The 20,406-nt window shown below is 47.0% G+C and overlaps 2 protein-coding genes across 2 annotated transcripts; both read right to left on the minus strand.

Moving 5' to 3' along the window:
* Positions 1-1,840: 1,840 nt before the first annotated feature.
* PtA15_2A242 (uncharacterized protein) lies at positions 1,841-2,082 on the minus strand (the record flags this gene model as incomplete). Its single annotated transcript, XM_053166243.1, has 2 exons — positions 1,841-1,958; positions 2,036-2,082. 2 exons carry the CDS (start codon positions 2,080-2,082, stop codon positions 1,841-1,843), a joined length of 165 nt encoding a protein of 54 aa, XP_053017484.1.
* A 7,002-nt stretch (positions 2,083-9,084) lies between these two features.
* On the minus strand, positions 9,085-11,371 carry PtA15_2A243 (uncharacterized protein; the record flags this gene model as incomplete). Its single annotated transcript, XM_053166244.1, has 12 exons — positions 9,085-9,286; positions 9,362-9,801; positions 9,868-10,019; positions 10,097-10,322; positions 10,385-10,456; positions 10,541-10,573; positions 10,646-10,708; positions 10,793-10,823; positions 10,920-10,975; positions 11,062-11,107; positions 11,184-11,254; positions 11,324-11,371. The coding sequence occupies 12 exons, from the start codon at positions 11,369-11,371 to the stop codon at positions 9,085-9,087; spliced, it is 1,440 nt and encodes a 479-aa protein (XP_053017485.1).
* Between the last annotated feature and the right edge of the window lie 9,035 nt (positions 11,372-20,406).

Consider the following 20,406-nt stretch of genomic DNA (forward strand, 5'->3'; position numbering starts at 1 on the left):
GCCTTGAATCAAGACAGATAAAAAGTTGTGAAGAAAAGAGCCCAATGTGGGGAATTGCAGATGAAGGAAATTTTAAGGAACGGAATAGTAAACCAAACTGTGTAAACATTATGAGGCCCTGCCACACTTTCATTTTCTCAACAAATATTGGATGTAAGCTGTCTGTATAAATTTTAACAGTTATGCAAATTTCCATTTCAAAAATTATACTGAACATAATGAGGATGAAAGTGAAAGATACTTCTTGGAAATTAATCAGTGTAAAACTCCAGCACTGGTATTGAAAGAGGTTCATCAGAAGCATGCCAAGTTAGTTTAATTTGATTTAAACTGAGATGCTGCAGGAAAATTCAACTAAAAAACTTACTGCTTCAGATATTCAATTACAAAATACACAAAACATACCGCGCTTACACTAGTACTAACCCACAAGAGGGCCTTCCAACATTGGTTCCTCTGTGCTACACGTTGCGCACGTAATTGTAATTCCAGCCTTTGTTGACTTAATGCATTTCTTATGGTAGGATTAGCCTCACGACATAGTGGACATGTAGCATCCTTGGTGTACCACGTGTCAATACATTTGGTGCAATATACGTGACCGCATCCCAGTGTTTTAGGTAGTGAGTACTCTTCCATGCAAATTGAGCATTCATTTTCTGGAATGGAAATGTCAATAGTTGAGGCTTCACCACCGGAGCTTGCGGGGACAGTGAGTGAGTGACGGGAAGTTCCTGGAGCTTTCCAACTGGCTTCTTCCTCTTCGATAATGGCCACATTTACCTGGTGCTGCTCATCTCCACAGAAAAAAAGGATTTCAGCTCACAGAAACTTTGAAATTTAAAACTCGATCTTATCAGCGCTCACATTGGGGAATGGTCCTTCAGGCGAATCAATGTTGACGTGATCTAGGCGGCATCCATTTATGTTGGAGTGATTAGCGAGCTCTCCAGCGTCCCCAAATTGGGAAAACCGTGCGAGTTCGATTGAAGAGTCCACTTGTAAGATATGCCCAACCAGCTAAAGATTTAATTATCAGCCGGAGGATATGAGGATTATGATCTTGTACTATGACGACATAAAGCGCGCTTAACTGATAGGTATAATAACCACACAGCCATCGCCGAACTTAGGGGGAGTGTCTTTCTCAAGGACGTGATGCGGTCCAGGATGGATTCGGATGGTTTGTGCCAGATTTAAAAGCAGTGTATTGCAAGACGATGTAATTTGGGGTGGAATTTGCCGATGATTTGAACCTATTGATAATAAATTATGATTTGACTCAGTATGTTACACTTGACGAGAATCATCGACCAACAAGTAACCACCTATTGATAAGATAATTATTTGACTTGGTTGGTCGCACTCGAGAATTATGCACCAGCATGCACTGCACACCTAATTCAGGTAAAAAAAGAGAAGATGGAGAAAATATGACATGAAGAAGCAGAATGAAAGTCACAATTGATGGCAAGGCTAAAAGAGAATACAAGAATATTGATTCATACCTGCAATAACTTAAATCAAGGGTTGAGTCGAATGGATATTGATAGAGATGAAGGAGACGATAGGCAGGAGATCTATGAGAAAAATAGTATACAGGGAAAATATGTAATGTCGTTAGTGTTGTCGATTCGGTTATTTTAGGGAATATGGTGAAAATCGTTACACACTAATCGCTCTTTACCAGGAGTGTTGTTATTGTGTGAAGAAAAAAGAAGGCTGGCGTGGTTGATCTTCAGTATTGATGCCAGGCAGGGCGAAGTGGACTGATTGTCGCGATGTGCTATCCATCTGAATCCTGATCCATCTCGCTGGGTTGATCCATCTTGATGGCTGTTCACCCGAACATCACTGTGGGAAGCTGCTCCCCACTGAGAGCGGGAACACTCCTCAAACTCATGGCCCAACGTGATCTGAAGGCACTCGGTTCGGGCATGGAGGGTTCGCGTTTCGACCTTGTCGGCACATATCAGAGCATATCAGGTACATGTATATATGCACCCCGCGCGCGGAAACGTCTGAGACGGGCTACACAAGCCCCGAGCTTGAGTCTCCTCCGGCGGCAAACCCCGCCGTCATGACGGGACCTCCTCCGCAGCGATATTTATGTACGGCCGCGACCCATTTATGCTAGCTTAACTAAGCCTCTCGAACGGAGGGTCCGGGGGACCCCGCCCAGAGGGCTCTCCGTAGGAGAGGCTTATGAATAATGTCTGCAGGCTGGCAGACAAAGGAAGGATTTTCAATCCTAAAAACACAAAAACAAAATTTAAAATTCACCAAAATATGTACAAGAAAAACTGAATAGACAGTTTTCTTGGCAGTGCTGATGGGCACCCTCCCCCAAGTTTTTGAGGCATAAACTCCAAAACTGATTGAAGGAATCCATTTTGGAGGTCAAAGGAATCCTGGAGGATATTCCATTGCACTGAAGATCCAATTTCGGATTTTCTGATAATATGCACAATTGAATATCCTATCTGCAACAACTGGGTGGCTACAGGTGTAGGATCTGCAGATATCTGCAGGCTTGTGAATCCAATATCCACAAGGCATGATGGTTGTAATTCCTTGGTTTACATTTCTTTGTGTTTTTTTATTTTTAAAACATTAGTACAGAAAAAATGATAAGGATTGAGGAGATGAGACCAGCGCCATTTGAAAGCTGAGATTGAGAAGTGTAATCTGGTTCTGGGGCAGGTCCACAGGAGCTGAGGGGGAGGCTGGGTGATGCTAAGTATTTTTCCTCCAGCCATTCATGATTTCTTTCTCAGCCAAAATTTTGACTTTGTGCACAAGTCCCTCCCTGCAGCCACAGCGAGCCTCCCACCAGGGGGGACTTGTGTCAAGTTAGCATTTATGTATGTACCACACACGTCTCCACTAGGACTCTCCAAACGCGAGTGATTGATATTGCTAGGTTATCTGCTTCTAACCCGTTCAGATGGCCAGACCAGGCGGTCCAATTCCAGGAGCGGAATAAACCGATACAAATCACGACACGCAGTGTGTACACCAGCCAGACCCGACGCCGCGGATCAACAAGAATGTGAAGAGGGACAGAGTGAGGAGATGGTGTCCAATCTGCAGCTATGTTTGCAGCCCGCAGAGGAATTTATTCCTGTTGCGCGTCACAGCGTGCTCTTTTAGTTGACTCTTTCAACAACTAACCTAGGATAAATTCAGATAAATTCCTATCAGTCATCTAGATTAGCCCGAGATACCTGTTATCTCCAAGCTGCTCGAGTATGGGTTGTGGGGGGATGGAATCCTCTTCTCTCTCTCTTTGCCTCCCGTGAGCTGACTTAACTAAGCCTCCCGGGACTGGGATGCGGAGCACCCCGATGCGAAGCATCTCCCATTCCCAATGGGAGGCTTATGAGTTATCAGCTTTTTTCCGCGTGAGAGCTTCAGGAAATTTGTGGCTTTTGGCCAACTTTTTGAATCAAATTTACATTACACAGCGCGCACTCATTGTGAGTCAGTGAGCTGAAGTACAGGGGATAGCTGAGCATCTCAGCTTCAATGTAGTGTCACTTTTGTGATATCTACACTTGAAGGAGAGTGTTGCCCTTGCTCAGAAGTCAAGTTGGATGGATGATGGAGTTCTGTATTTAAATTGAGTCCAAATGGATCTTCTTGGAATTTGCATACACACTTCTGGCCAAACACAAAAAAATCACAAACTTCAAAGGGGGATGGAAGGAGTTTGTGAAGGGGGGGAAAGTGGTGATTGACACCAAAAGAAAGAGAAAAATCAGGCCTTTAATCTGGCACCACAGGCAATAGGAATACACAAGGAGAAGACCCCTGAAAGGGGAGCGGGAAAAAACTCCCACCAAAACACTGAAAACTCTCAAGCCAAATTCTTGGCTTTACCTGCAAGTCCCTCCTTTGGAGGTTGCGCTTCGCGTGAGGGCGCTTTGCGCCAGCCCAGGCTGTACCAGGGCCCTCTGAAGCGAGGGACTTGTGATAAGTCAGCCTGTGAGCAGATTTGATCTCTGCTGGCTTGGCCTTGAGAGGAGAGGGGGGTGTGTGCCATTCAGGTCACCCACTCCATCCAGGCTGTCTAGGGACATCTCCCTAAGGTCCAAGCCCGACAGGCGGGTGGGACCCCTAACTGGGTGGGTGGGTGGGGCAAAAAAAGAGATTTCTCTTATCCTCTCCTGGCGGACGGCTAAGGTTGCAACCTTGACGAGTACCACTCCGTTCCAATATGTTTCTTTGGCCAACAGTGTTATGGCAGGTCTCTTTACATATTACATAACTGCCATGGTTTTATAAAGTTTTAGCTCACCAACACAATTACATAATCATCTTTTGTATATATATTCTACATTCCTAGCAATCTTATTTTTCCCTTGGGTGAGTTCTTCATCTCATTCTCGCAGTATCCTGATATCCCAGCTCTTCAGACGGTACTGAGCTCTTGGTCCCTCCCAGCCAGACTTGCCGACTGGGCCTGTTGTTCTTGCCGCAGCATCGCTTTGCGCCTGCTGCGCTCCTTACCGCCGCCGCCTTCCTGCGCGTTCTCTGGCCCATCACTGCCTTGGGTCCGCAGCTCCTTGGACATCATCACCTCCCACTACGTTCCTGGTAATTGGCTAGTATATAACCGACAAATCATATCAACTTTCTCCGGGGTTCTTATCAGATTGATTAGAAAGTGCGGAGACATTTAGGTTCCTCAAAGTTGAAAGCATTACAGAGTAGCTAGGCTCAGCTAGCTCTGTCTTTTGTTTGTGCTTGGCTTACAGTTGAACCCTTGCTTGACTTACCCTATGACATCCAGGCTCTCAGATCTCTCAGAAAATCCCCTGCAAGAATCTCTGCTTGCACCTCTCTACCCTTGATTCCCCAATACATGATAATCTCATCCCTTCTATCAACCTTCCATAGCCTTCCATATTTCCCTTGGGAAACCACATCCATCACTTCTTTGCCTAATAAGCTTATCTCTTCTCAAAGCTTGTTCCTCCACCTTTGACATCATTGTTGGATGATAGTGACACATTCATCTTATTCACATTGCCTAAACAATCCAACATATTTTCATTCTGCACCCTTAATGCTTGTATCATCACTTCCTTCAACAAATATGGTTCCTTCAAGATCTTTGGCAACCCTGATTTATCTTTCCCATCCCATTGACAATCCACCAACTCTAGTTCATACTAAAACTTGGTTTGTGCAACTTGCAGGTTCCTGATGATTGAAATCTCTAGACTCTCACCAACTTGTCTTTTCCATGAAAATTAATCATTCTCTTTCTTCCTAGTTTGTTGTTTCCATATTGTGTCATTTATCTCTTGTGTCCAGTATCACTAGTTTCTTTGCATTGAGGTATAAATTCTTCTTTCTTTTCTTTTTGAAGCATGTATTTCTTCAATTTATTAATCAGAAATATATACTTGATTTTGTTGATTAACATTTCAATACTTTATTAAGGGAGGCATTGAATTGTTGCTGCATGAACTAGCAGCTAGGCAAGTTTGATGATTATCAAGAGATCCATGGTAGCTAAAGCAAATTGGATATATTGGTCAAGTCAAGTTACCTCCAGTTGATTTGGAAGTAGAGATGGCCACAGGTACCCATTAAGTTTTGGCAGTTACTTGCTTTCTGTGTGAGTACCCGCCTGTGGGTTCTGGCTGTGAGTGTGATTGTTCAGCTTTGCCAGAAAAAAGTGACCAGGTACCCACAGCAACCCTCCAACAGCTCATCACCATGGCAAGAATTGACCAGAAGTGCTGCAAAGGAAATTCTTTGCCTGAATCCTTGCTCTCCAGTACTCTGGCCCAATCTCAAGACCCCAGTCAACAGAGAAAAGAATAACTTGGAGTGTGGTAGATGATTCCAAAAAATGAACAGAAAGCCACTCAAGTTGACAGCACTAAAATCAAATTGGATGTATGTTTTTAAGCAAAAACACCTGCCACATGTGATTACTTGACATATGCACTTGGGTACTAAGGGTGAGGGTGTGGGATTGGGTGTTTGATTTTATTGAAATTCTATGTAGGTACCCACACAGGTATTTGGGTGCCAAGGCCATCCCTATTAAGTATTGGGGAGTTTGTCCAAGGGAAATCATTCAAACAAATCAAACAGCACCCCTTTTTATCTTCCCAAAGAGGCATTTGTTGTGCCAGTGGCCACCAACATCTTTGAACCTGAAACACTACAAAAATCACTCGATTTCAATGAAAAAAGGTTTGTACAAGATGGTGGGGAATCTCGGGCCAGTCAATGGCTGTTTGTATCTTGCGCAGTTCATTCAACTTGCGCAGCAGCTTTTTTGGCTTTGAAATCGCTGTATTTGGATTTTAAAGACAGCGGTAGTGTTTTACTCCATCTGCATCTCCTCAAAAATTATAAATCTGCAGCAGGTTTTTCGGCGCCAATTAGGACAACACTAATCCCCTAACTGCAGAGAAGTCTTTTTTTTTGAAGTCAAAGCTTTGCGATCGGCCGATCGTCCTGGCTTATTTGCCTGGAAATCTACCAACGTCTTAAAAAAGCTGCTTTTGAACCTCACCCGAACTATCTCAAATGCTCCTTGGCCTTACTACTCCCTTATAATAGCAAGCTTTCAAAATCCTTGCAATGAATAGTCGGTTATTATACCTACTAGTTAAGCACTCTCTATTTCGTTATGGCACTTGATTCTAATTATCAAATCTTACCAATGATCAATGAATCTTTAGCTGGTTGGGCATACCTTACAAGTGGACTTGTCAGTAGAACTCGCCAAGTATTCAGACTTTGGACAAGCTGGAAATCCCTTGAGCCAATCCAACATATTTCAACACCACCCAAATCAAGTTAATTTGAATTTTACCAGGCCCATGAGCTTCAAATTCCAACGGTTCTGGGTGCTGACATCTTGAATTCTTTTCAGTTAGAGGAGGTGCCCGAGGTACATCTGACAATTGGGGAAGAAGAAAAAGGTGGTAGGACAGCTCCAGAAACTTCCAGTCGCACAAGCTGAAGTGACGAAGCCCGTCACAGCATCATTTCTGTTACTGACAAAAAAAGTGAAGCACAAGAAAATTCCTGTGCAATTTGCTTGGGAAAGTGTCCACCTTGTGACTGGAAAGTTCTTGAGGTATGCACACACGGATTTTGCACCAACTGTATTGATCAATGGTTAGAAAAACATGCCACCTGCCCAACTTGTCGAACCGTAGATCCTCGGGTAGCCGAGAAGTTGAAAGAATCAAATGAACCAGAGGAATTGAGTGAATCAGGAGAATCAAACGATCATGCATTGGATGGACTGTATCAATCAAATGCTCAAGAAGTAGCACTACAAAATCCAGCCGTAATGGGGCAACCAAGGAAACATTATATCTGTGCAGCTACCTTGTCGATCATTGTCCTAATATTTATCCTATTTGTAGCGGTTGCGTTCATACGACAGTAAGTTCTCTAATTGGATCTCCTTGTGGCATCTCAGTTTAAATCATCTTATAATTACTTGGAATGCTGCTGACGCACCCCAATGTATCAAAACTAGTTCTATATCACATCCTAGCTCTACAAGCACTGGGTATTCCTATCATCACCGGTCTCTGTAACAATAATTTACATCATGAAACTTGGAAATCTAGACAAATACAAGGCATGTTAAATGGCTTTCCTAAATCTGCTCATATATTCTTCTCTTCACCTCTGGTCCTGGGTGCAAGTGTATGAAAAATATTTATCTTCAGTCCAAGGTTTTAAGCCATGATTCTTCATTGCTGCCCAAATTTTGGCAAATTTATAAGGTTCTGCCATCATTAATCATACCTTATCCTTCCTTGAGCCTCATATCTAAATTCCACCAAGGTCACCTGGCAGTGATCAATAACCAAGCAGATCAATAAGAATGTGAGAAGAAAATCATTGGAGTGAGGAGGTGTCTAGGGGGAGGGGAGGTGTTTTTGTATTGAAAGGAAATTTCCACACTGTTTACACTATTCTACACAATTTGACAGTTTGATTATTTCAAGAAAACTATCAAAGAAATGACTTTTTGCCTCATTTTGGGTTTCTTCCGCTCCCAAAACAACTATGGTACCACATTTTTCCCATTGAAATGACCCATCAACCTGAGCAGCTTGAACCATACAACCTAGGGTCCAAGGAGACATTTGTGGGGGTCCCAGCCTGCCCGGGAAGTCCTCTTGAGCTAGTAGAAGTGTGTGGGTGCAGTCAGACTCATGTGACTCAGACTGGTTGACATTGACAAAAAGGTGGTGTGACATTGCCCAGAAGAAGGCGCACACTTTTGGCAGCTGCAAATGACAGCTAGCATCTCAAGAAATGTTGGGGTCAGTAAGGGTGGCAGTGGAGCATTGATGCATGTAAGTGTAAAAGCAGATTGGGGATCTTGGAAAGTCATGCATCAAGCCCCAGATGCTCTGTGTAACCGGGTGCATCTGGTCCTCTCCCTGAAATCCCCCCCCTTTCCTTTTGAGAAGGGCAGGTTCTCATCAACACCTTCTAGCCTGTTTTTTTTACACGTTGCTGTGGCGAGAGCCAATCCCCACACAAGTGTGTGGTGATTTTTGGGGGGCTTTTGGCACAGAGGCCGAAGAGAGATAAATTGTCTGGCAAATTGGTAAACTCGCATGACCACACCCACATCAACCAACGAAAACTAAACTTCTCTGCATTGTACGCTTATCAATCAATTAGTTTATCGTATCTATTTACACACATACACACATGACACATCCATCTCGTCTTTTCTGGGGGTTTCCGGCTTGGAAGGGAGAGATGACGGGGAGGAGGGAGTATTTGTTTACAGGTCTTTTTTCTTGCTTGGCGCAGGGAGGAGGAATGGCAACTGACTAGAAAGAAAAAATGAAAGAAAAGAGAAAGAACAACAGGACCATGAACAAAAAAAACTCTATGAAAGATCGGGAATCTCGGCCAACACCAGACGGCATGGGCAGGGTGTGTGGGGACGGGGGGGATACAAGCGGGGAGAGGAGAGGCAAAAGATTAAGGGAAGAGAAAGCCGATCCACGAAAACAAAGAGACGAAGTCGCAGCCAGGATATGTAAGGGAGGAAGGTCGGGGAGCGAGCGGCTAGAAATCACGGGCGACGAGTTCGGCGTCCAAGTCTTGGGCGGGATGGTCGTCGACCGGACTGTTGATGACCGGGCCATCGGCCGGCTCCTTGCCAGGCGTCGCATTCGGCGCCGCCGTCGACCCGCTCGTCCCGGGGACTGCCCCTGCAGCCGTGTTAGTCGGCGAGCTCATCACGACTTCGCGGGAGGGAATCGGCAGCCTGCGATTACTCCACCAAGCATGAGTCGCCAGAGGTCGTGACACGTCAGCATAGAATGGAGGGAGAAGCACGCACGCTTTGTGGTGTTCAGATCCCGAGGATTTGGCTTGGCTTGCAGGACTGGACCCGGGGCCTGGGCCCAAGGCGGATGCAGCGGGGGCCGGTTCGGAGGGGGGGAGGGGCGCCGAGGGGGTGGGGACGGAGGGGACGGGGTTGGGTCTGACGGATCGGCGGAAGCTGACGACCTCGTTGATGATGAGCTGTTTCATGCCCTCGGTGGAGTCCTCGGACTCGAAGCTGAAGTCGAACTTCTCCTTGATGTCGATCTCGTCCTCGGGGTCGTGCCAGACCTTCAGATACGGATGGCGCAGGGCTTGGTTGCACGTGATCCGCTCGGACGGGTCGAATGCCAGCAGCTTGCTCAGCAGGTCTAAGCCCTCCGGGTTCGCCCCCGGATAGAGCTCCGCAAACGGCACCCCCTCTTTGTATGGTAACGAGCGGATATAATCTTGCGCCTGTCGTATCAAACCCTCCGTCAGAGTCGTCAATCATTCTGAAGCTCGCTGGTCTTATTTGCTTACACGTGGTGATCCTACCCTTCGAAGGGTCGTCTCGGATGGGGTGCCCAGATAGTTGAGGATCTGGTTCAATTGATCGACGTAATCTCGGCCTTTGAAAATCGGCCTGCCGCCCAACAACTCTGCCAAGATACAGCCAACGGACCACATGTCGACTATATGGGGGATTCACATAAATAAATGGGGTAGTAGTTGGGGAAGAAGAAAAAAAAAAAGGTGTTTTTGACTCAACTGGCAGTGGTATAGTTTTGGAAACTGAGCATGATCTCGGGAGCACGATACCATCGCGTCGCCACGTATTCGGTCATGAAGCCCTGGTTGTTTGCTTGGGCTAGTGCCGGGTCGGTTTCGAAGCCGCGGGCCAAGCCGAAGTCGCATATCTTCAGCTCGCAATCCGCATTGACGAGCAAGTTTCCTGGCTTCAAATCCCGATGCAGGACCGAGGCCGAATGGATATACTGTTGGATGCCAACCAAATGTGAATCTCTGGACTCCGGGGGTAGAGCGCAAGGATGCTCACTTTTAGGCCACATAGGGTCTGGTAAATGAACGACTGGAAATGCGCGTCCGTTAATGGTTGCCCTGATCGAATCTACCGATCGTCCAGCGTGCTTTTTCGTCAGCTTGTTTTTTCAAGAACCAGAAGATCGAGCCAAAGGCAGGATTGAAGACTCACAATGGCATGTAGATCGGCTTCCATCAGCTCTTCCTATTTGTATGGATGCCAAATGTCAACAAGCGCCAATGGCATTATGATGAAAAAGGCAGGATAATGACTGACGTAAAGATAGACCTCGTTGAATGAATCAAAGTTGACGATATCCATGTCGTATAAACAAGTGATCTGTCCAACACAAAGTGTTTTTGTTGTTCAGTTATCAAGATCATCATTAAGGCCTTATCCCAAAGAAGGAACTTATATATTCACATTTTTGTGGCCTCGGAAATGATGCAATAACCTAAAAGAAACAAGGCAATTAGAAGATTGCCCAAAACAAAAAAACGGGCATTTTTGGTTCTTTCGAGGGGGAAAGCTGGGGGGATCGTGCACTTACTTGAGCTCTCTCAACGCCCGTTTAGTCAATATCTTTTTTGTGAAGATTTTGGTGACCTGTACATTTTTTTACAGGAAATTGAAACAACAGTAAGGAATTTGGCATGAGGAAATCAATAGAGGATGGAGAATGAGCAGCTGACTTTTTTGATTGCCACGCTTTTTCCAGTTTTTGAATTCTTCGCCGAACTGTATTTTTGCGAGCGCGAATCAATCAGGAAAACGGCCTGGTGAATATTTGCAAGCAAGACCAGATGGGGCTCACCAGACGATGCCATAAGCACCTTGGCCCAATTCCTTGACGAATTCGTAGTCCTCATCGACAAAGAATTGGTCCTGATGAGCCAAGGGGAGTCGTGAGTGCGGGGGTGTGTATGCAGGTTCGCAGAGGATGATCGGGCTTACGTTCAGGACTGGGAAGGCATGTCTCCGGGGAACAGCTGCGCCAACCATAGTTTCTCTGGGGGGTTTTTATCGTGTGTGGGTCGACGTGCGTTTGTTCGCTTGGGTGACTAGCGTTCTCCTTATTTCTGTCTGTCTTTATACGTATAGATCGGAAGCTGCAGTCAGTAAGGGCGAAGGGGATTGCACGGAGGAGAAAGAGGGAGGCTTGACCTGCTGTTCTGGCGCTGGGTGGATATGTAAGTTTATATGTACCGGAGTGACGATGGGATGCTATGGGTCAAGGTTTTCTGCTGGGAGAGATGGTGGGGGGGAAGACAGGCTTTTGAGTCTGCGGTCGTTGTTGCGCTTGGCCCGGTCGTCGTCGCTGCAGTGTCCTGCCCCGGTTTCTTGATAAGTCGTTGCCAACCAATTCACTTCCGCTTCCTCAAGTGCTGCACTCCCGGTCGGACGGTGGACACCCCCAGCTGTACAACCAAAACTTTGTTGGTTTTTGGGAAGCACATGCTTGAGAAGAACTCCCCCCCCCCCACCCTCTTGTCCTCCCACATAGACACACCGCCCCCGCTCCAGCGCGCCGGCAGCAGTGCTTGTTGAGAGAGCACCTCCATACCAGCACCGGACGCCTGTCAATTGTCAACTCAAACCCGAATCTCGGGGGCGATGACAGGCGAGGACTGCATGGTGTGTACAGAAGAATGTGTCCATGTGCCGAAACAGGCCAGAACAGGCCGACGCACGAGGCCGATCGGCTGTCGCTTTGGAGGCCTGCTGCTTGTCTGGGGTTGTCAAGCCCACGCGCCCTCCCCAGGATTAACAGGCCCACACTACCGGGAAAAACAAACTATCCTTCAATCGTCTTCCCCCTCCCACCGGTGCTTCCTCCGGCTTCCGATCTCCCCATTACCCCATCGCAACAACATGAATGATAATACACATCTCTTATAATCGGTAGCCAAGTCTCCTCCGTCCCCCTGTACAACCATCATGAAACATTGCATCACTGGACAAGATATACCTGCCTAGTGAACTCCCACTCTCCTGGTCGCACTATGTCAACTGGAGGGAGGGATGGAGGGAGCATGGAGGGAGGGAGAGAGGGATTACGCATTCGGACTTAGAGGCTGCTGAGGTTTATCTTTGGGTGGGCACTTTCTTATTAACATTGCCCTCACGCCTGATCAACTACTGGATGTGTATATGGAGCCCTGGTGGGGCACAAATTCATGCCCTGTACATCTTGGCTATGTATCTCCCTACTCTAGCTTAGGCTTCATTCTTTATATTTTCCCTTCAACATGGAGAATAAACCCTCCATTTGGTCAATACAGCATGCGCACTGGGTATCAGAAGCATGGATTCAAACAACTTGCTCCCTGGTTGTATGTATTAGCAAAGTTCACAATTCTGATTTGCAAGATTTGACAAAGCATTTCAAAGCCCAATTATTAGGGGGGTTCACGTTGCAAAAAAAGCAATGCTGATTTTGTCTGCTCATGCACCTGTGAGTGGAGGACTTCCCGTCGCAATCTGGGAGCAATCTGAGAGCCTCCCAGAGTCTCAAAGCCTAAATTTCCCTGCAAAATTTGGCTCAGATCTGGGTCTGGAAGGGGTTCCCAGATTGACGGGAAGTCCTCCAGTAAGGTTTATGCATGGCAGATTGCTTCCAAAGGGGAGCTGCCCACCCAAACCTTTTTGCTTTCTCAGGATTTTCAAAGGCTGCATCTGCTGGTTTTGGTGGCTGATTTCAAAATCAGCCTTGCGTGAACCCCCCTGTTGCTCATTTATGGTGAATTTATGTTGATCATTTCTCTGTGTGCAAGGGCTTTCAGACAACATAAATATGGTTAGCTGGGGCTTTAATGGCTTTCTGGCCAGTGTTTACTTGTCATGGAGATGTGAAAGGCCTATCCTGTGATCTGTAACCCCAATGTACACATGTACATGGTTAAGAAGCCACAATTTCTAACCAAAATATCTTGTACCACACAGCCAAGCTTGACTTGAATCATATTTCCACCCTATTTTCATACTTTCTTGGCTTAATTCAAGGCAATACCTGCCTCTTTGAGGGAAATATGCCAATCCAGATGGGCCTTTCACATCTCTCTGACCAGTGTGTACATGTTGTGGATCTGTGGGAGGCCCAGCCTGCAGTTTTTCACCCTTCTAGGCACATACATGAGGGTGAAATTAGCAAATTGAAAAAACAATTACCACCTTGTAAATGATACAAATTGAACCCCATGAAATCATTTCAATCAAAAAGCAGTTCAAACTGAACTATGATTTGCTTGTGTCCATTGTGGCTTTTGGTTTCAACCAAGCTCCAGTTGAGTTCCAGATGGATTTATGGATAAATTCCAGGTCCAGATCAGTCTTGGATGAGTTCCAGCATGGTTCATTATTTCTTACACTATTTTCACCAAAGGCATCTAGCAAAGGAGGATCCAGTACCTCAGTACCTCAGACTCCATCTTCCTCTCCACAGATCAGACTGTAACAGCATACAACATACATCCCCAAAATTGTGGGCTCTGGCAGAGGCAATCATGTCATATTATGGTGTTCAAGATTGCATATGTCATGGTTTACATAGAATCATACAGCCTATTTTGACTGGGAGATGTCAGCGTGCATAAAAATTAAAGTGACATCTCCCAGCCAAAATTGCAGTTTATGATTTTATGTGAAAAAATATTATGCAATTTTGAACACCATATATGTTGGCTATGATACCCTATCTCTCCCACAACCAACTGAGCTGTGTGTCAAGCATTGCTCAACACAGCGGCCAGAAAGATTGGTGAAGACACAGGAGATTTGTGGCCATTTTCTAGTTCAGATTTCAGGGGCACGCAAAAAGGCACACAGCCTCCAGACCATCAAGGCTGGACCCTTGGTGTTGGGTTGGCCATAGGGCTGATTAGTCTGACACAGTTGTTTGCCCAGCCAAACCATGACTGGCAGTCTATCCCACCAACCTTCAAGGTCATCATGTTGAGATGGGCCATTCTATTCTTACAGTGTGGTCTGCTTCCAAGCTCTACCTTACAAACCCACAAGCTTAAATTTATCTTGCACCTTTTGTATACATGCACCAGTCCTTTGCCAATTTGTTTTCTAGCTATCATATGTTAATTGAATAGTGCTCTCCAGCTCAAATAGGGATGCAAGAAAATTGTCTTGAAACAATTTAAAATGCTCCTGGTTTCAAAATGTCTTCTGGCAACATTCCACCTCTTTTCACTTGGTTTTGGGCCCTTTCTCACAAAGAGTTTTTGGAAACAATTCATAACCCTATGACAACTGCACCACCAATGTTGTCTGCAATTGAGTTTGAAAAGTTTTGAAGTGGTTTTCAAAACCACTTCAAAATGCTAGGTTGCAGCCGTGGTGTATGTCCTTGCCCAGCTCCCTAGCCACTATGCTTGTGTTGGATACTAGCAACATCATATCAAACACACAGGCCACTGGAGGACTTCCTGTCAATCTGAAGCCCCCTGCAGAGTCAGATCTGCAGCAAGTAAACCTTAATTTTTGCGGGTAAATGCTGTCCCAGGGGCTGCAGATCTGGTTCTGTAGGGTCTGTAGATCTTGACGGGAAGTCCTCAGTGGAGGACTTCCTGTGCAAACTGGGACCCCTGCAGATGCTGGGTTAGACATGAAAAGTCTAGATTTTTGGAGGGAAATCTAGCTTTTTGGGCTCTAGATCACTTCTGGGAGGCCCACAGATCTCGAAGGGAGGTCATCCACTATCCTGACTTGCATGGTAGAAGTTGTCTTCATTGAGAGCCATGAGACCACTCACTGACATGCTTGAGAGCTGCCTGAGCTTCTCGAATGCTGTTCTCATTTCCAGGTAAAATAGAATTGGGCCTGTTCATACACCACGGCAGTCCACCAACGTCAGGTTACCAATTGGTTTTGCGGGCAGTCTGACCCTCCCCGACCCTGCCAAACTTTGTTGGTTGCCGCCGTTGTGCTGCCAAGGTTTGCAGCCACCCTGTTGGCCAGCCGACAAACGCTGTCGCATGTCTGACTGCCAGCAGGGGCAGGCCGTCGTTGTCCCGACCCTTGTAAGATACTTCCTACCAATCCCTGAGACATCGCGAGGCAGCATCCCGCATTCGGGCTGCCCCGTCCTCGGCGTCACCCCGGCCCATGGGATGGGCAGGCAGTCGTCAGGCCGCCGAGTGGTTGGCATCAACCCACTGGCCGCAAGAGGTGTCACCTGCCTGCTGAACCGGTTGGCGGATCTAATCCACGAATCCCGTGTCCAAGGATTATGAGACAGTTGGGCTAATTTCCAACGGATACCGGAGCATGCTATACTGCTCGATAGTCCGGACTTCTGCTGAACAATTGGTGACGGACGGATAATGTTATTGCTTTGACCAGGCTATATACAACAGAGCGTCCCCAAAATATGTTTGGGGGCCTCAAAAAACACGGCAGGGCAGGACGACTATAACAGGGCAGAGGACAATCATCAATATATCAGGAAGTCGGGCAGGACATTGCTAAGAGGGCAGGCAGGCAGGATAACTATAACAGGGTGGGGGCAGGCAAGACAACTATGTATAACAGGGCAGGCAGGCAGGCAGGCAGGACGGTATATCTGGGAGGTGGGCAGGACAACAATAACAGGGGCAGACGCAGGCAGGACAACAATAAAAGAGCGGGGGCAGGCAGGCCGGACAATAACTCAGGTGACAGTTCAGTGTGCATGCTGATCTGCCGCAGGCGTCTGGTTCAACTCCTCCACCTCAGCGGCAACCTCGGCGGGGGTCGGGAGTTGGAAGCCTTTGCACTCGATGTCCTGTACCATTGTAAATTCATCAAAGTAGTGGGCATCCAACCTCATGTAGAGGTTGATTTGTCTATGGTGAATATATGTTGAGTCAGAGTTTGTGGACACAAGGAATGTGGAATAAATTACTTACGCTCAAACCTCTACTGGACTGACACAGCCAAGCATCTCTAGATGGCAATCAATCACTTGCAACGTTTGCGTAACTTCTCAAGGTGTCAGATCTCAGGGTACCGCTTATGGTTTTTGGATGATGATGATCAATCAGTCAATGATTTTTTTTGTGGTGACGGTGGTGGTGGGAGAGAGAGGGGGAGAGAGAGGAAGAAGAGAAGGGTGTTAGGTGAGTGACTTTAAGTTTTGGTCGGACGTTCTCGAATGATGGGGGGGAGGTGAGACTGAAGCAGATCAAGAATATGTTGGTCTGGGGGTAGGACAAGGTTCTTAGCCGGTTGTAATCCTAAGGAAGATGATCAGCGAGCGCGATTTTGAGTCAGTTTGATAGTCATCTGGCTGGGAACTCTCTCTCTCTCCCAAGAGGGGGGGGGGGGGGGGGTAAGAAAGGATGGGTGGTGAGGGAGACTGAAATTTCTTGACCGGTGGTATTTTACTGATGAATCTGGTTTGTTAAGGTTTGCTGTGAGGAAGAACTTGAGGGGACTTGTGGAATTTTGGGAACTTAACTAAGTCCCTCCCCGGGCGCGGGAGCGGGCGCTTTGCGCCCAGGAGGGACTTAAGTTAAGTTCGGGAATTTTGCCCGGTTCAATGTTCCTGCGGCTGACCAGCAAAGACCCAGCGGTTTGCCGTCAGAACTCTTTTTACGGTCGGGCTGCCAGTTCACATGACGGGCAGCCTTGGGCAGCTGACCAACAGCCTGTGAGGATGTCGGGCTGCCGACAATCTGGGGCGTCGGTTACCCAGCGGGTAACCGTCGAACGCCAGGGAAATACCTGGCGGCAGTCCGACGGGTGCGGAAGTGGGCGGCTAACAGTCAGGCTGACAGTCAGCCCGGCGTGGGTCGAGCCAGCGACAGTCTGCCCGGCATCAGACCGGCAGACGGGCGACGGATCGACCCAGGTCAAGCCACCGAGTGTCCTGCAGACCGGCGATGCTTGACCTAGGTCAGTCCGCCGTAAATCTTGACCAAAAGAAGTACGGCGGACTGACCGTCGCAAGAGCCTGCCGACGGGCTGCCCTGTATTCACACGGTAGCCCAACGTGTGCCCCTTTCATAAGGAGATGGATGTAAACCGGTTAGAGTCCGCGACTGGTTGATGGATCACAGAGAGATGATATTGCATATAGAGAAGATAGAGAGAGAATACAAGAAACTGATAAAAGAGATAATGAAAAACGGACCTATAAGGAGATGGACGTAAACCGGTTAGAGTCCGCAACTGGTTGATGGATCACAGAGAGATGATATTGCATATAGAGAAGATAGAGAGAGAATACAAGAAACTGATAAAAGAGATAATGAAAAACGGACCTATAAGGAGATGGACGTAAACCGGTTAGAGTCCGCGACTGGTTGATGGATCACAGAGAGATGAGGAATCAAACAGCTGCGGATACAGACTACTTATATGTACAAGATTCATGGACTACTGGGATATAGGAATGTGGAAAAAATAGATGAGAAAAATAGATGAGTAAGAAACATAGATGTAAATAAGAACTATAATCTAAATCTACACAAAGTTCTACATGTTGCTACCCCACAAACTCTACAGCCCCTCCCAACATAAAGAACTTTGACCAGAAAGAGAGATAGAAAAAAAATAAAAAAAATTGAAAATAAATAAAAAAATAGAAAATAAAACAAGACGGTCACAGGATCAGGAGGGAGGATTGGTGAATTCACGGAGGTTGAGGTCGGAGCAGCTGGCAAGGTGTTTTGCGGCTCCCAAACGTTTGGTGAAGATGTTGGCGAGTTGGTATTGATTCAAGATCCACAGCAGTTTGACCTTGTATTTGCGGACGAAATCGTTAACAAAATAGAACACCCGTTGTAGATAGCCGGTCTTCTTCCGGGAAGCGTTGTCGGCGAACTTAACACAAGTCCCTCGCTGCTGCGGGCGTCTGATCTTGCGAAGCAAGCCTCCGATAGCCCTTGGCAGGAGGGACTTGCGCGCTATCACCCCCTTTTGCAGAGCCTAGAATCCCAGTTTGGCTGGGTGGTTTATTCAAACCATCACAGTTCCTTGCCCTCAAAACCTAAAACCTTAAAAATTTGCTTGGCACAAAGCCTTGCATCTTGCGCATTAACCCACACATTCTGAGTTGTGTTACACCACTTCTTTAAGGTTCAATAAATTATCAAAGTCAACCAAACCTTGGAGTTTACCAAAGTCGAGTAACAGAAGAGGTCTGTGCTCTATGACTTAGACACGTATGTAGTTTTTTTTCAACTTACAGTCCAGCCTCTGAGCCCTTGATTGCCGGCAGAGACCCGCCATTGAGACCGTATAGCCCTCTGGATGACCGGTCGATACTGGTCATCAGAAGTGTCAAGTCCCCTGGATGACCGGTACAGACCGGTAATCAAAGGGATATGTACAACCTCTTGATGACCGGTCTGTGCCGGTCATTGAGGGGACTTGACATTTCCGATGACCGGTATTGACCGGTCATCGAGCGGACTCGACCCTCTCAATGACCGGTACTGTGCCGTTCATTGAAAGGGCTTTATCCTCTCGATGACCGGAACATACCGGTCATTGAGAGGGTCGAGTCCCCTCGATGACCGGTCGATCCCGCTCATCCTCAAGCTATCTGGGTGTCAAACACGCTGTGTATTGACCAGAGAGTCCATGCTCTTATTTCATAATTAATTTCTGCAAACTTGGGCTATAGAGTCGGTAACATTCTTGAGATTTATTTGTCTTGTGTAATTTCTCAGGACATACATGTATCAGTACATAAAGAAAAAAAAATGGAAGCCTCAGCAGTAGCATGTTGAGCTGATCTGGAGCAAAAAAAAAAAAACAAGTTTATCATGGAATGAGGGAGGTACAAGGGCAAAAGTGAAAAGTGGGGTGAAAATTACATTCTCCGTGCGCCAGAAAGGGGAGGTACGGTATAAGTCCCTCCTGCTGAGGGCTGTCGGAGGCTCGCTTCGCGAGTCACACGCCCGCAGCAGCGAGGGACTTTGTTAAGTTCGCGTTGTCGGTGGCCACCAGGACGGCGGCTTGATTGTCACAGAGTATCTTGTAGGTCTTCGATGGACAGGTGTCGTCCAAGACCAGCTTGATATTCGCCAGAGTCTGAGTAGCTATTGACAGGGCCACGTACTCAGCGGCGCACGTGGACATCGCGACGACCATTTGACGCTTGGAACCCCAAGTGATTGGGTTGCCGCAATGTTGAAGGAAATAACCCGTCGTCGAGCGCTCATGTTCACCGCCCCAGCCCGCATCCACAAAGAGGCGCACGGCATCATCGCCGGGCGAGAACTCAATCGTGCGGCGGGGATGTTTCTTGACATATCCCACGAGATGGTCGAGTGCTTCCCAATGTTCTTTTGAAGGTCAACTGCTGTATCAGGCAAGCATATTGACCGCGTAGGTTATGTCTGGGCGAGTCCCACAGGCGAGATACATGAGTGATCCCAAGATGGACCGGAAAGCGGTGGGATCAATTGGGTGGGAAGTTGATGACGTGAGAGGTTGATCCGGGAGGGTTGTGTTTTGATGGACGGCCCGCCGGTGATAGGTGGACGCCACTTGCCAGGCCAGAAGGTGCTGTTCCAGCAGAATAGAGCCTGACAAATGGTGGACATTAAAACCAACAATTTGATCTACCTCAGTTTTCCACTTGAACTCCAACTGTTCGGTGAGTTGGCAGCGGAGATTTTCCAATGCTGTCGTCGAGTTGCTGGCTATCAAGCCATCGTCAACATGCATCCAGATAAAAATAGAGACCTCATCTTTACGGTAGACATAAAGTGATGACTCAACCTGGGATGCTTCAAAACCAATGGCGCTCAGGATGGTCTTGAAATGGACCCACCAGCATCGTCCCGCCTGTTTTGTGTCATAAAGTGCTTTCTTCAGGCGGAGAACCTTCCCTTTGAGTTCAGGACGGAGTTTGGTGGGTGGTTTGACATAGACCTCCTCATCGATGGGGCTGTAGAGGTATGCCAAGCTGGCATCAAAGGAATGGAGGGTAAAACAGTGCTGGATGGTAATTGATATGAGGAGCCACAGAGTTCCGAGTGAGGCCGTCGGAGCGAAAGTATCCCCGCAATCGATCCCGGGTCGTTGAGTAAAAC

Source organism: Puccinia triticina, chromosome 2A, assembly GCF_026914185.1.
Source record: "Puccinia triticina chromosome 2A, complete sequence".
NCBI lineage: Eukaryota > Fungi > Basidiomycota > Pucciniomycetes > Pucciniales > Pucciniaceae > Puccinia > Puccinia triticina.